This window comes from Eptatretus burgeri, chromosome 16, assembly GCF_056783735.1.
Source record: "Eptatretus burgeri isolate ZD-2024b chromosome 16, Ebu_testis_v1, whole genome shotgun sequence".
NCBI classification, from domain to species: Eukaryota; Metazoa; Chordata; class Myxini; order Myxiniformes; family Myxinidae; genus Eptatretus; species Eptatretus burgeri.
In genome coordinates this window covers 53,725,146-53,742,376 of record NC_140976.1, presented here as the reverse complement: position 1 = coordinate 53,742,376, position 17,231 = coordinate 53,725,146, and the positions used below count along the sequence as shown (strand labels likewise).

General features: G+C 43.2%; 1 protein-coding gene across 1 annotated transcript in view; it reads left to right on the top strand.

Moving 5' to 3' along the window:
- Positions 1-10,103: 10,103 nt before the first annotated feature.
- Positions 10,104-17,231, top strand: part of ATRX (ATRX chromatin remodeler) — a 536,186-nt gene continuing 529,058 nt past the window's right edge. Inside the window, exon 1 of the mRNA XM_085859788.1 lies at positions 10,104-10,368. Coding sequence (XP_085715914.1) covers positions 10,349-10,368 — 20 coding nt within the window. The 5' untranslated portion in view covers positions 10,104-10,348. The remainder of the gene's footprint in view (positions 10,369-17,231) is intronic.

Sequence of the window (17,231 nt, the reverse complement as noted above, 5' to 3'; positions counted from 1 at the left end):
AACGCACACGACGACCAGCTCCTTCTTGCCAACTCCACCGCCCGCGAAGTCTTGACTCTCTGTTTCCGACTCTCTTACTCTCCTACTCTCCGCCTCTGGACTCTCTGGACTGACGAACACGGTCCTTTTATCAGCCCCGTAGCTTCGCCCTCTCATCTTTGACCCCCTCCCTTCGACCTTTCACCTCGCTCCCCATTGGCCCGAGAAAAAGTGGGCGTGAAGGCTTTTGATCCATAAATTTGCATATATCGATCGCCCTGGGGCGGGGCCAGTCGCCCCTCGCTCACCGATTGGACGGCAAAAAGTGGGCGTGTGTCGTTTTTGATCCGTTTTTGAAGCACAAAATCCGTGATTTTGTACACGCTGTTCGGCGCGCGCCCTGCACGAGTCCAACACCGGTACCCACAGCGGGGCAAGAACGGTGGCGATGCGACGGTTGCGAGGTGTGACGGGAAGGTCGTGGCGGTTGTGGTGAAGCGGCGTTGTGGTTGGTGGTTGATGTTGTGGTTGTGGTGGTAATCATGGCGGTTGGTCCAAAATAAAGATAGCAAAAGAAAAACGGCTATCCTGAAGAGTCGCAGCACGCATGAATAACATTTATTCCCACTAGACAACGGGTTTGGGCCTAACTACACATGTACTTACCGAGATACCTCACCTAAGGGACCTGAATGGTGGTTTGCGAATTTGGTAACCACAACAATATATATATATATATATATATATATATATATATATATATATATATATATATATATATATATATATATATATATATATATATATATATATATATATATTCGCAAGGGAAGTGCGAAACGCTGTTTCAAATTCTTCCCAGAGTTCCTCAACAACTCTAAAAACATTCACACATTGTACACACGCGACAATCCCATGGAAGTTTAGCACTTACCTTGTGTAAGTCTTCTTGGGTTGCTTTATGCAGCTACTTTGGCTGAAGTAGCATGGAAGGGGGTAAGTCATTTATATAATCCTAGCCTCCTGGGTGTTGTCGATTTGGTGAGAGCTGATTGGCTATGCCCTCCATTCACAGGTGAGAGATGTGGGTGGCTCTTTCTTTATTTATATATTGACTGTTTTTGACGTTTGCACGTGGTACATGCTTGAGAGCCTCATTGGTATGCATTACTGTCTACACTATCACTGATGGTTTGCCAATAAGTGATGAAACCGGTCCGGTAGCTGAGGACAGTATATAGCATTGGGATTCTCGTGTGCGCACGATGTGTGAACGTCTTTATGGTTGTTGAACTCTGGGAAGGGTTCGAAACAGCGTTTAGCACTAACCTTGTGCAAGACCTCTTGGGTTGCTTTATGCATTTACTTTGGCTCGAGGATGGGAGGGGTCAAATATATATATATATATATATATATATATATATATATATATATATATATATATATGTATATATATATATATATATATATATATATATATATATATATATATATATATATATATATATATATATATATATTACAATTAGAATGTGAGTACGTGTATAAAGTGTGTCCAATTGGAATGTTAGTAGGTCTATAAAGTGTGTACAATTAGAATGTTGGTACGTCTATAACGTATGGACAATTCAAACTTGAGTACGTCTATAAAATGCATACTTTAAAACCACATAAAACAAGTCCGGGCGAGGGTCTGCAATCTGCGATTGCTCGTTCTCGTTTTCACCAGGTTTTGTTATATAATCAGACACTGATTCTGGTCATGTTCTTTATCATGATTATTTTATATCATTAGTTCGGTTTAAATTAGTAAAAATGAGTATAAATTCAACCAGGTTTATTTATTTATTTGTTGTTTGTTTTTTACTTGCAGACTTGTGAATTTCTCCCAAACATTTTAATGCTGAAAAGTAAATTTGGCCTCAAATTCAACTTTAATTTAAATAAAATGGAAATGGAGTAAATGGTTCCACACAAAAAAATACAGATTTTTGATTTGGGGTTGGGGTGGGGAGGGGTGGAGTGGTTGTGGTTAAATGTGTTTTTGAAAACGCTCAATTTGCTCTGTTGTTAATAGGCAGAGCACATCATATCTCCTGGCAGCCACCCACAGGAGAAACAATGCCAAGGGTGAGAAACATGTTTCATGATTTAGCAAGAAATTGACGGTGTTTATCATTAACCAAGGGAGCATTAACAAGCTGGCAATGAGTTGTAAAAATGTTTGTCTGCACAAATAACTGTCCATCAATTCAAAATTGCTCGAGTCGTTACTGTATGAAATGGATACTAACTGATGACTCCATATATTACAGCAACAACTGATGATTCTTCCTTTTTGCAGCAACATCCTCTCCCCCCAATGCACCACCACTCTTTCTTTCCATAATCCATGCTTTTTATTCCTTTCGCTGCATGCATTTCTTTAACCCCCCCCCTCCCCCACCCTGGGGGGCTGGGGTGTTTGTATTTTTGGTACGTTGGTGAGTCTGTCTGGAGATTCCTCTCCAAAATGACTGGACGCATTGCTGTCATTGGGCAGGTGTATGCAATAACACCTGTGCATGTCGAGACGCGTCAAATGATTTTGGGATCGGAGCCAATATGGAATTTGACAAAATTAAAAAAAAAAATTATGTTGAATAGTTCAAATTTGTACATTCTTTGGGGAACCATTATTTAATTATATACTCTTTATCATCATGTCCAGCTGCATATTTATTTAGTTATTTAAATTTTAAATGTGGTTGATGGCTGTCCCTGTCCTCGATGAAGACTTGTGTTCTTGTTGAATACATTTCAGATGTATTTATTTTCATGTTTAGTTTCCATTGTGATTAAAAGTCTCCTTTCGTGATTTATAAATGTACTTTCTTCTTTTTAATCATAAGTAGTCAGGGCAAAAAGATGGATTTGTTCTGAACCCACCCAACCCAAGCTAATGAGTTTATTCCTGTCAAAACTCTGGGAACACAGTTTATTTTCTACTCTGCTGATGAGTAGCTGATTTGTTCTTCCTTATGCTTTCACCTTTCTCACCACCCACCCCCAAACTGCCACCAAAAAAAAAACAATACAAAATAATACTGAGAGTGTTTTGCTTTAACAACTTCAAACCAGGTTTTTTTTTAGATCCTTGTGGAGGATCTCCAAGTCTTTCTTACTCACGTTGTTTTTCATCTTCTTCTTGTGGACTTTTTTGTTTCACAGCCGACAGTTTTCATCGAAACTTCCTGAAACTTGGCATATATATGTAAAAATATCCCGCGCAGACAGTAACCATCTCCGATTTTGAAAATTCCTCCTACAAAAAAATGTTATGACGTCAAAATACCTCTGCTAATGGAAATCGCCTAAAAAATTATCTCCGAAACTAGGCAAGCTTTTTGAATTCTGTTTGTGGGAATCGAACAGGGTATTAGCAGAGATGAATTACCGCACATACGATACATCACTATGACGTCATATCAATTTTTATGACGTCATTCTTATTTTTTGACTTTTTGTTTCACAACCAAGAGCTTTCATCGGATCTTCGTGAAACTTGCCATGTATATGCAGAAAGCCCACGCGCAGGCAGTAACCAACTCCGATTTTGGAAATTCTTCCAAGAAAAAAAATTGACGTCATAATATCGCCGCTAATGGAAATCGCCTATACCATTATCTCCGAAACTAGGCAAGCTGTTTGAATTTTGTTTGTGGGAATCAAGCCGGGCATTAGCACAGATAATTTATCGCAAACCTGATACATCACAATGACGTCATATTCGTTTTTATGACGTCATCATTAAGGGGACAAGGATCTTAGCTCATTTGAGCTTTTTTATTTAAGTGGCCTAATGTTTAATACTCAGCCAGGTTCTTCTCATACTCTCTTTTGGCTTGCCGAATTATTTTCTTAACGCTACATTTGCCGAATTAATGGCACATTTGCATACCTGCCAACCCTTTTTGAAGGAAAAGCGGAAGGTTGGTGTCACACGCGTTCCCAGGGGGGTCTGGGGGCATGCCCCCCCCGCAATTTTTTTTTTAAATGAAGCAAAATGGTGCAATCTCCTGCATTTTGAGACCACAGTTAGCTGAAACATATTGCTGTGGTTTCCACCAGTTTGGCATGTGGACGACCGCCTCAGCCCAATTGCGGCCGCATGCGCCCACCAAACGAGAAATCCAGTCGTAGCTTCCGGATCAACGCCGAAACCCAGCTACGGGTGTTTTTATAACACCATAGATCAGCCAACTCTTCTGTCCATGCGCTACAGGGTCAATCACCGAATTATCGATATACCTAACTATTCGCGCAGACAGAAATGCCGGGGATCTACACCTCAACGGGACCTGCACGAAAACGAGCCGCTTTATGCAGCTCGTTTTGTATGCGATTGCCGAGTGGTTATATATCGCCAAGTCCCGTTGGACCCGATTATCTTATCTGTGTTAAAAACCAGCTAACATTCCGAATGCTCCATGGCAGTCAATGAGAGGAAGGGACGCAATGAGCGGGTGACATTTAACAATGGGGACATTTATTTGAACACAGGCAATGCAATGAATGGGGGGATGGGGTAAAAGACACGAGCAAAAAATCCTACAGCCGAGTTCTATTCCAATGTGAAGCAAATACAACACAGGCACCGAACAGTTTCCTACTTATTAGACGGGCCCAAGGACACACGTACGCACACACACACACCCAAGAAATGGTGGCTGATGCCTTTAATAACGGACTCCAGCTCGGAGGACAGATGAGCTGAAACCCAGAACCTATCTCGAACCTCTCCACCTCGTGTGGTCTTCAATCTGTTCGGAACCGGGCTCCAGCGAGAGGGAGCTGGATCCAATCGTCGTGAGCCACGATCCTTCCTGAGCTCCAGCCAATCCTCTCGTGCTTCCGAACATGTGCTGGTGAGACGAGGAGCCGATCCTTCCCATCGATGCGTCGCTATCTCGAAGAACCACCTCCAAGATGAGGCCGATGAGTCGCACCAAGCCGGGAACCAAGCGGAGAACAAAGAGCTCCACGAACCAAGAAGAGCCAGCCGAGCAACCAGCTCAACTCTCTTCCGATGAACAAAGCCTCTCGCAACACGAACAAAGAACTCCGAGCCGAGCAACCAGCTCAACTCTCTTCTGATGAACAAAGCCTCTCTCAACACGAACCAAGAACTCCGAGCCTAAAAAGCGAACCGAGCCAAGCAGAACCCGAAGGTCTGCTGAAAAGCCAAGCTGAAGCAAAAAGCTCTCCAAAAAGCCTCCACCTCGCCAAGCAGAACCGAAGCTCACTGAAGCAAAAGTCTCAACCCTCGCCAAGCAGGACCCAAAGGCCTGCTAAAAGCCAAGCCAAAGCAGAAAGCCTTCAAAAAGCCTCCTCCCTAACCCAAGCCAAGCAGAACCCGAAGGCCTACTGAACAACCCAAGCCGAAGCAAAAAGCTTACTAAAAGCCTCAACCCTAACCTGAGCCAAGCAGAAGCCGAAGCTCTACTAAAAGCCTCAAAAAGCCTCCTCCCTAACCCAAGCCAAACAGAACCCGAAGGCCTACCGAACAACCACAGAGAATCTGTTCCTTATCCTCCTCCGCTCTTCCCTGCTAACACCTTGACTCATCTCCCCCCCCCCCGTGCCCGCACAACCGCGGGTGGGAGGGAGTCGTTTACATCCTGTGATTCAGGACGGGAGAGCTCTTCTTCCTCTTTGCAGAAAGAGGGGGAGGGGCGTCTCCACTGTGTTATGATCGCTCCCTAACGATTAAATTGAATCTCCCAGCGCAGTTCATTGATTTCTGCCCATTAAACAATGGAAGGTGAACTATCTTGGGAACAAGCACTTATCGACATAACTGACTAAAGGAACCTGAATGTTGTGTGCAATCGAATTCCCAAATTCGTAACAATATCAACATATTTTTAGAGTGAAAAAGAGAAAACTTAACATGGTTGATCTACTCACCAATCTTTATTTTTCTAAGACATCATGATCATCAGTCACGTTTCCATAAATTACTCACTGTCCAAGCTCTACATGTATGTGCCCATACGTGTACACAAGAGTTTACATAAACTCACTGATACATCTTTATGAATGAAATGACTGGCCACTCTGATTTCATAACATATTTACAGTTTTCAGGTTTGAACAGTTAAGATGCAGATTTAGCTATTCAGAGCCTGGTAGGTGGCAGATTTGGCCTTCTTAAGAAGGTCGGCATCTGGCTTCCACGAGAAGATGCTGACTCCATCCGGCTTGAAGATGTTAATCTTCCCTGCCAGCAAACCACACAGAGTGTTTCTGACGCCATGGCTGTCCTCATACACGCTTGACTTGGCGTGACCTTCCTTGCTTGCTCCTCTGATCCCAACGTGCTCCTCTGATCAGTTGTCATTTTCTTGACCATGCTGAAAAGAGACTCACAGTAGGCGTTACTGTGAGGGATCAGCAGGACGTGCTGGGCCAGTCTACAGAGCGATGGGTGAATGGTAAAGTAAAGTGACACGGATTGTAAAGTAAAGTAAATGGTATCAGTGACACGGTGGTAAAGTGACACGGACAGCCCATCAGGTAGATGTCTGTGTTTGTGTCCTTTTGGAGGTACCCCATGACGCCACGATGTCGACCAGTCATTACTGAGGCATTGTCCGACGAGAAAGCAATGCATTGTTTCAGGCTTAAGTCACACTTTCGTAGAGAGTCCTTTAATGCCGTGGCAATATTCTCACCAGTCGCGGAATTGACTACTGGCATGTCGAGAAATTATGTTATGATTAGGCCCGTTATCTGATCTTCATGGGTGATCAAGACTAGGAAAAAATCTTGTCCTCATCATCACTGCTTCCATCCGTTGCTAGGGTAAACATCAGATCGTTCTGGCCGACATTTTGCTTGATGCGATCAACTGACTGACCCGTGATGGTGCACGTAATACAAGTCGCCTTGGTACGACCACATGCGTACTGACGCACGATCTCGCTGTCGGGGAACATCCGCGGGACCAGCTTGGAGAAATGGTCATTTAGGGCCAGAGGCAAATTGTACTCCATCAACAGTCCTTGAAATAAAACCTCGGCGTTGATTGATGTCGGCATCTCTCGCACCGGCTGGAAGGATATTTTTGATGTGGTTGCCACCGCGCGGGAGTTGCTCATGTGTTTCCCCGGGCTGATGTGGCGACTCGAGTCGTTGTGTCCAGTGCTGGATTAACCATTAGGCAGACGAGGCATGTGCCTTAGGGCCAGCCAAAAATTTTGGCCAAAAATTATTTTCACATTAAATATTTGTCTTTTTTTGTATTAAATATTTTGTTCTTGAATCAGTTCATCTTTTTGTCTGGGGTCCATTTCCATGAGCCCGAGATCTAATTTAATTTTTTCAGGCCATTCTCTAAAATTTCAAAATGTGCCTTAGGGCCACCCGAGGCTTAATCCGGCACTGGTTGTATCCCCCATGACTGTTGGAGAAGTCTGATCGACACATATCACAGAAGGCATGTCCGTCTCCCTTACGTGAAGCCTTGATACACTCGAACTCTGTTGTCCAACTTGGCTTAAACTTGTTGACCCAGCGTGGGGGTGGTTTTTTTCTTTTCTGGTGTTTGCATTGTTGTCGTGCACTGAAGCGATGAGTACTCTGTTTCTTTTTGTGTTTTTTGTATACCTTGTCGAGGCTCGTGTGAGAGCTAACACTCAACGCACATCATGGGGGACATGAGACAAGAGGGGAGGGAGTGAGAAGGACAAAACACTGGGGAACAGAGACATTAGGAGATCTGTGGAAGGGAGAGGGATGGGACGGCGAACATGGGGAATAGAAGATGGACATTACAGGGACTTTCAGGAAGGAAAGCAGGGAATTTGAAGGAGGTGGGCTTGGGTGGATTATCGGGGGTAGAAAAGATCGAGGATTTGGATGGGGGATGATAAGAGGTGGTGGTGAACAGCTGTTTTGAAGGCCTGGAGGGAAGAATGGGAATGAATAGAGTGAGGGAGTTTATTCCAAAGGCGGGAAAAAAGAGGAATGAAAGAGTGAAGGTGAGCAGTGATTCGTGATTTTGGTAGTTTTACCAGAAGGGGGTTGTTGGCGGACCTTGAGCACCCTGCGGAAATGTGGTGGGGACAAATCGCAGACAGAGCAGGGGGGGGGGGAGCGAGGCTGGAGAGGAGATGGTAGAAGACAGAAAGACCACCGACCAACCTGCGGTGAATGAGTGAGAGGCTCAAAGACTCAGCCTCATTGCGGGAGATGCCAATGATCTGAAATGCCTTGGTTTCTACAGCGTGAAGCTGAGAAAGGTGGGAGGCAGGAGCACCAGCCCAGAGGGGAGAGCAGTACTCCATCAGGCTGCGGACAAAAGCTTTGTAAGTGGTCAGGAGCTCAGGTGGGCCGAGGAAGGACTTTGCACGACGGAGGATTCCCAGTCGACGACTGGCTTTGGAGGCGAGGTTTGAAATGTCTTTCCTAGGAAAGGTCATGGCAGATAGTGAGACCCAGAAGCTTGAAAGAAAGGACTTCTTCCAGAGGATTGTTGAGAAAGTGGATGAGGGAGTTTTCTAAACGGTCCTTTCGAAGAGACATAGTGAGAGTGTGAGATTTTTCCGCATTGAAAGACATGTTCCACGTGTTGGACCAGTTTGTGATTTTATCCAGATCTGCAGTGAGCGAAGAAGCTGCTGCTTGCCGGTCTGAGGGATGACCGAGGGATGACCTGTTAACTGCAGTCTTTGATCATGAATGTAAAATGGCGCGTTGTCTTGAAATGAATGCCCGCCGTTTCCTGTCGTCCCATTGGTCATGCTTAGTTTGGAAGCAATAACCAATCGCTGACGAGATAAGAAATCAAGGTCAGGCACGAGTTTTGCAGAATGTCGAAGCAGCCGCGTGTAATACGATCTTGGCAATGAGAAACAATCGCAAAACGGAAAAAAACACAACTACGGTACTTATTTTTTCCCCAATAACAATTTCCAAATGCGGTATGTCTGACTAATAAAATCGGTATGCGTTGGTAGGTACGGATCTGTGTGAGTGAGGCAGCCATCTTGATGTGTGATGACTATTGAAATGAATGAGAGAGAAGCCTTCGGTTTGAATTAGGCTTTAATTCGCTTGATTGAAGCCATCTCTACAAACACAAAGAAAAAGGTACATCAACAATCGATTACAGCGAAGTATAATGATAATTAACCAGCAAACACATAGAGCTAGGTACACTCTCAACTCTCACGGTTTAAGCCTCAGTGGACTACTCCAGTTAACGACAAGGCCCGAGGGATCATCCTTTCGTCAGAGCAGTTTGGCAGTCATTGCTTCACAAGGCAGTCACACGTCACGTGGTGCGGCTTTGTGTTCTTCTTCTTTAATTTCACCCCAACTATATAGCACCACATGCGGGGAAGTTGGGTACTACAAGCATGCAGAAATGCCTTCACAATACAATTATCGTACAGTATAGTACAGTACAGTACAGTATTACACACAGGCACTCTTAGTGACAGTAACATTAAATTGAATGGTATATACTGTATATATATATATATATATATATATATATATATATATATATATATATATATATATATATATATATTATTTTTTTTCGTGGTGCTTGTACGTTCTTCGATCCAATAACTTTTTGAACATCCATCCCACGTACCTTTTTCAGGGACACCACTGAAAAACGTGGTTGATATATAATATTCATTCCAGATTCCTAAACCCACAATGATTGACATTCGACGTTTGTTCGATAATTTTTAATCACAACAAAGTAATATTCCGGTGTTTTACAATTTTTCAATCCCACTTAATTTTCCTCATTTCTCATCTTGTCCTGCGTTACACTTTCCAAATCATTCAAACGAAGTAAATATATATATATATAGATAGATATATATATATATATATATATATATATATATATATATATATATATATATATATATATATATATATATGTGTCTGACTAAAAAAAAAAAATATATATATATATATATATATATATATATATATATATATATATATATATATATATATATATATGTGTCTGACTAAAAAAAAAACGGAACCAGGAAAGCGGGAAAAAAAGAGATAAAGGCTCTTTTACACAGCCAATCGGTGCTGGCCGTGCATCTCTGGATAGCCAATCAGAGCGGCTGATGTTGCGACGTCGTCCCGGCTTCTTCCCGCTGTCCAACTGAAGCGGTTTCGCGGTTGAGGTAGCCCGAAACTCTTCGAGGGATATCGAACTGGGCCCGGGGAATCGAACCTGAAGAGGTTGCTGGGGATTTCTGGACAAAGCACGAGGAAAACGAAAAAGGAGAAGCCAATTGGACCTGTGTGGCTTGAGGCCTACGCGTAGGCCTCGGCTAAAGCCGCCATGACGTCTAAAAGAAAGAGGTGGGGTGTCGTGTGTGCGTGTGCGTGTGTGTAAACAAGCAGGCATGCTTTGTGCATGTTACAGATGCGTCATGAGAAATTGCTGGCTGGGTCCATTCGCATAAACATTATTTAAACTCGATTGTCACCATTTGGGGCTCAGTGAGGGTGACTCGCATGACGACATTCAATGTGGGTGGTCTAGACGTGTTGTGATGTCTCGGAGCTGAAGGGAAGTGTCGCGACTGACGGCGAGCGGTGGTTGATATGTATATGTCGCGTGACCCCGGTGTGCAGTTCGGACGAAGCAAGATCCTGGACCTGGTCACCAGAACGTTTTGTTTGTCGATCTCCACTCTGAGCCAGCTCCAGATTCAGGACTGTACATGATTCGTTTCGTTTGTTACCTTTGGTACAGTGTACCTGTTAAGCCTGGTGTTTGCTTAGTGGTTAGGGTGGTTGCTTGGGACCCTAGGGTCCTGAGTTCAAGACCCGTTGGACCGCTGAATTAAAACAAGGACAAATGTGTCCAAGAGCAGCGTCCTAAAGGTTTTGTCGGCTAAAAAAAGGAAAAACAACTTCCGATATTTCGTCACGTGCCTTCATTAAGCCAATAGCGAAACCCGTCATAATGTATTTACGATATATCGTGTATTTACGAAAGTACAATACGATAAATGGAATAGTCTTTAAATGGTAACGTGAACTTTTCGAAACTTTAAAGCAAATGTCCGAATATATTTAAAAGTTCAGATAGACGCTCTCAAAAGGCACCGTCTATGTGAGGATGTGTACATGTGCTCAGTATTTAAGGCGATCCGGATCTTGTATATACAAGAGCCGAGTCCTAGAGATTAAGGTTTTGTCTTCACAAGAAGAAGAAGAAGAAGAAGAAGAAGAAGAAGAAGAAGAAGAAGAAGAAGAACAACAACAACAACAACGCCGAGCTCTCCATGAGCAGCGTTTGCTACGCGAGACGCTGCTAAAAAATACACCAGGAGGTTGACTCTGCCTGTCATCCTTCCGAGGTCGGCAAAATGAGCACATGTACTGGTAAGGGGGACACTGCATCAGCGGCATAGCCGTGTCCCAACCAATGATGCAACCAGCAGCCGCAGGCTGCACTCGATAGAGAGTGTGTGTACCTGTTGTTGGTCAGCCTTGCCTGTGTTAAGCCAGGTGGGCATGTCATTGTTTTTTATTTTGATGCTCTGACCTTATGATGGAATCTTGTCCTGTTGAGTGGGCTGTTTTCTTTTGATATGTTTTAAAATCCATATGTTAAAGGTCAAGACAGTCCTGTGCTCAGAAGATCTCTTCAAAAGGTCAAAATATCTTCAGGATTGTTGGAATCTCCTGCGATGAAGCTGAGTCTATGGGCTTATCACTTTGCCATCGCAGACAGGTCGGTGGTCTCTTTGTCTTCTACTGCCTCCTTTCTGGTCTTGCAGCCTCTGCTCTTTCCCTGCTTTATCTCTTCTCTGCACAAAGTGCTCGCGGTCCCTGATCATCACCCTTCTGGTGAAACTCCGAAAATCCAGGATCACTGCTCACCTCCACTCATCTGTTCCTCTTCCCCCCCCCCCACCCCACCTGTGGAACCAACTTCCACATACTCTTCAATCTCGTTTTTCCTATCAGGTCTTCAAGACTGCTGTTCACCATCGCCCACAATCCCAAACCATGATATTTTCTACAACCGTAAACCCCTCCCAATTCCACCATCCAAATTCCAGTTTTTCCTTCCTGAGAAATTGCTTCTGTTTCCATCTTGTCCTCACCGAGCCCTCAATCTTCCCCACTTCCCTTATTTCCCCAATCTCTCTATTTTGTCCCTCAACCTTGCAACCCCTCTCTTTCTACTGTTCCATTTATCTTTGTCCTGATCTGTTCTCTGTTTGAGCTCCTCCATGAGCCTCGACACTTTACAAACACGCACGCGCACACGCACCTTGTTGGTTGAAAGGTTTTCTGCTTTTAACCAATATCTCTCCCTCCCCTCTTCCCCCACCCATCAAAATGTCTCTCGTCGTTCCATACTTCAACGAACATTAATATTATGAATGTGGAAGGGGGACCCTTGTCGAAATGTTATGATGCCACTTGTAAACATACTGTGTACAGGCAAACGTTCATCTCGTGGATCTCATTTTCTCATCTTACGAATGTGTGTCACTATGTGTCGTTTTTTTATTTTTGTTTTTGGATTTGTGTAAACGACTGGTTGGGATTGTATACAACGTTGTATTTGATTTGTGAAGCTTCAGTGAAGGTCCATGAAATGCAAGCTTTCCAAAAACTGTCAAGTGCCTTTCAGTGTTGCCTCCCTTGCGTGGTATTTGTAAGATGCGATTGTAATTAGAATGATTTGTGCAAGGTCGGCACGGTTGGTGTTGTGAGTTTGTGTAAGCGTGATGTTGAATTGCAAGCTTTCATAATTTTCCAATTCGTCCTGGTTGGGCTTGAGCGGCTTCCCTTTTCTGCCGCGATTGGCAAAATGATCCCTCATTATTTTGCAGCATTTACATCACCATTTTATGGAAAGTGCAAAAAAAAAAACTAACATTTTGTTTGTTTGTTTTTGTTTACATCATTTGAGAGGGATGTGTGAAAAGAGTGAGGTCGAAGGTTGGTGGTAGGAGGGATGATGTGGAGGATGAAGAAGCGGAAGAAGAGGCGAGTGCATGAGGATGATGTGTCAAGTATGTATGGAAGATGTGTTAAACTGACGATAATTACTTCCAGACACAGGGATATAATAATTCTGATTCTGATGCACCATACTCTGTTCCAGTGTGTCGATGCCGCCAAAGCACTTTATTGGCAAAGGTCATCCCAGGTGCTTTGATGTTGCTTTCCCAAAAGCAGTTATGGCAGCAATTTGTAATTTGTCCATGGTGCAGGCGAGAGCTCCCCTTGTTTGCGAAGGACATCGTGGGGTCGTTAATGTCCACCAACTAATTCCAGCAGATGGGATGCCCAGTTCAACGTCCATCCAAGGGATTCATTGACTAATCACCCTGCCTGTGAAAGATGAGGTTGAAGTTCATAGCTGTGTTGGGATTCAAACCCAGGAAAGACAGCTTCGAGGTGTGTGTGCATACCTCGAGGATATCCTGACAGCCCCTAAAAAAGAATATGAAAAATAGAAGATCCCTTGAACTAATTAACTTACAAGTAAATGACGAACTTGGTTAATTTTGTTTTGCTCAGAAATAAATATGACGTTGCACGCAAGTATTAACACCTCATTCGGTTTGGTGAAAGGACTGAAGTTATTCTTTTCTACCCCCCCCCCCCTTATCTATTGATCTAAATTGTGTGTGTGTTTTTATATATATATATATATATATATATATATATATATATATATATATATATATATATATATATATATATATATATATATATATATATATGTTAGGGTTAGTATATATGTATCTTCTTCTTTCGGCTGCTCCCGTTTAGGGTCACCACAGCGGATCATCCGTTATCATCCAGAAACTGATTTGGCATAGGTTTTACACCGGATGCCCTTCCTGACTCGACCCTGGTCACCTCTTATGACACAAGGATAAGGATTGGGTTTCGCCATGATTCCGGGCTGCCCTACACCCTGTCGTCGCACGGCCCAGCGCAGAGCGCCCGTCCTCAAGCGATCCTCCAACCCAAGCCTCCTTGTAGCCGGATTACAGGCGCATGCCACGACGTGTGTGTGTGTGTGTGTGTGTGTGTGTGTGTGTGTGTGTGTGTGTGTGTGTGTGTGTGTGTGTGTGTGTGTGTGTGTGTGTGTGTGTGTGTGTGTGTGTGTGTGTGTGTGTGCACATCTTTGGAAAAAATTAAGAGACCACTGCAAAATTATCAGTTTTTCTGGTTTTCCTATTTATAGGTATGCGTTTGAGTAAAATGAACATTTTTGTTTTATTCTATAAACTACTGACAACATTTCTCCCAAATTCTGAATAAAAATATTGTCATTTAGAGCATTTATTTGCAGAAAATGACAACTGGTCAAAATAACAAAGATTCAGTGTTTTCAGGCCTCAAATAATACAAACAAAACAAGTTTATATTCATTTTTAAACAACACAATACTAATGTTTTAACTTAGGAAGAGTTCAGAAATCAATATTTTGTGGAATAACCCTGATTTTCAATCACAGCTTTCATGCGTCTTGGCATGCTCTCCACCAATCTTTCACATTGCTGTTGGGTGACTTTATGCCACTCCTGGCGCAAAAATTCAAGCAGCTCGGCTTTGTTTGATGGATTGTGACCATCCATCTTCCTCTTGATCACTTTCCAGAGGTTTTCAATGGGGTTCAGGTCTGGAGATTGGGCTGGCCATGACAGGGTCTTGATCTGATGGTCCTCCATCCACACCTTGATTGACCTGGCTGTGTGGCATGGAGCATTGTCCTGCTGGAAAAACCAATCCTCAGAGTTGGGGAACATTTCAGAGCAGAAGGAAGCAAGTGTTCTTCACGGACAACCTTCTACGTGGCTTGATTCATGAGTCCTTCACAAAGACAAATCTGCCCAATTCCAGCCTTGCTGAAGCACCCCCAAATCATCACCGATCCTCCACCAAATTTCACAGTGGGTGCGAGACACTGTGGCTTGTATGCCTCTCCAGGTCTCCGTCTAACCATTCGACGACCAGGTGTTGGGCAAAGCTGAAAATTGGACTCATCAGAGAAGACGACCTTACTCCAGTCCTCTACGGTCCAATATTTATGGTCTTTTGCAAACCTCAGCCTGGCTCTTCTTTGCCTCTTATTGATGAAGGGCTTTTTATTAGCTTTGCACGACTTCAGCCCTGCCCCTAGGAGCTTGTTTCGAACCGTCCTCACCATGCATTTCACCTCAGCTGCTGTTTGCCATTCTTTTTTTGTAGGTCACTTGATGACATCCTTCGGTTGTTGAGTGACATTCAAATGAGTTGCCGGTCATCCCGGTCAGTGGAAAGTCGTTTTCGCCCTCTGCCAGTCTGTAGCTTTGTTTTCCCCAATGTCTGCTGCTTGACCTTTTTCTTATGAACTGCCGTCTTTGAAATTTTAAGGATGGAAGCAACGTGACGCTCACTGTACCCCTCTGCCAGTAAAGCCAGAATTGAACCCTTCTTTTCCTCACTCAAAACTTTTCTTTTCAACTCTTTTGGCATGGTTTATTGTTATTTTTTTGATTCCAATTACTTTTGAGTTACTACAGGCACTGTTTTTGCCATCCTGCTGGTCCTATTGCAAGAGGATTGTGATGACCACAGCAGTGGTTTTTATACTTTTCCTTGTTAAATATGATTCGGTTCAGGTGATCACCTAATCAGTACCTCACTAAGTAGAATGAGGTGTTCCTGTGTTGGAATTCAACAGACACTGGAATGGAATGGCTGCCATACATGTCGAGATGGTGATTGAAATTTTTTTGGAGTGGTCTCTTATTTTTTTTCCAGAGCTGTGTGTATGTATATATATATATATATATATATATATATATATATATATATATATATATATATATATATATATATATATATATATATATATATATATATATATATACACATACATACATACACACACACATGAGGTCCGTTTAAAAAGTAACAGGACTGACTTCACATACATTTTATTCCAAAAAGTGTATTGAAATCACAGCTTGTCCCCTTCAAAATAGTTTCCCTCCAGTCACACACTTGTCCACCCTTTTCTTCCACACTTTGATGCACCCCCAGAAGGCTTCTTTTGGAATCCTCTGGAGCTCCATTGTCATGGCCATTTTCATGGCCTCCACATCAGGAAATCGGGTCCCCTTGATCACCCCCTTGAGCTTGGGGAATAGGGAAAAATCACAACGGGCCAAGTCTGGCGAATACGGGGGTTGCTCCAGAGTTGGCACATTCCTCTCCGCCAGAAACTGTCAGATGCTCAGGGCACTGTGAACAGGGGCGTTGTCATGGTGGAGCACCCAGGCGTTGTTCTCTCACAGATCCCTCCTCTTGTCCCGGACTGATCTCCTTGTACACGTATTGATTCACTCTTTGACCCTGTGGTAGAAACTCAAAGTGGACGATGCTCTTAATGTCAAAAACCGCGATGAGCATCACCTTGACTTTCGACTTCGACATCCTTGCTTTCTTTGGGCTTGGTGATGCCGGACTTTTACACTGATGACTCTGCCGTTTACTCTCAGGATCGTATTTGAATATTCACAATTCATTGCCAGTAACGACTCTCCCGAGTAGGTCTGGATCATGCACGAGGTGCTCGATAATGTCTTGTCAGACTGACTCTTTGCTGTTTCTGGTCCTCAGACACCAGCTTGGGGATCATCTTTGTGCACACCTTGCACATTTTGAGATTATCAGTGATGATGCTCCAGACAGTGTCCTTGTTGATGGAAAGTTCCTCAGCCATCATCCGCACCGTGAGTCGACGATCTGCGCTCACCATCTGCTTCACTCACTCGATGTTGTCCGCCGTTCTGCTTGTTGAAGGTCTTCCAGAGTGTGGATAGTCTTCAACCTCCTCCCGTCCCTCTTTGAAGCTCTTGTGCCATTCAAATGCATGCCGACGTGACATCGTTTCTTCCCCATAGACTTGCTGTAGCATTGCGAAGGATTCGGAAAGTGTTTTGCCAAGCTTGGCATGAAACTTCAGATTGGCTCTCTGCTCACGACTCATTGCACGACGACTCAGACAAGACAACGTGTATAGCACGACTTGTAAAAAAATCACACGATGAGCGCAGTCAACCATCACCATATATATATATATATATATATATTTATATATATATATATATATATATATATATATATATATATATATATATATATATATATATATATATATATATATATATATATATATATATATTTTGTT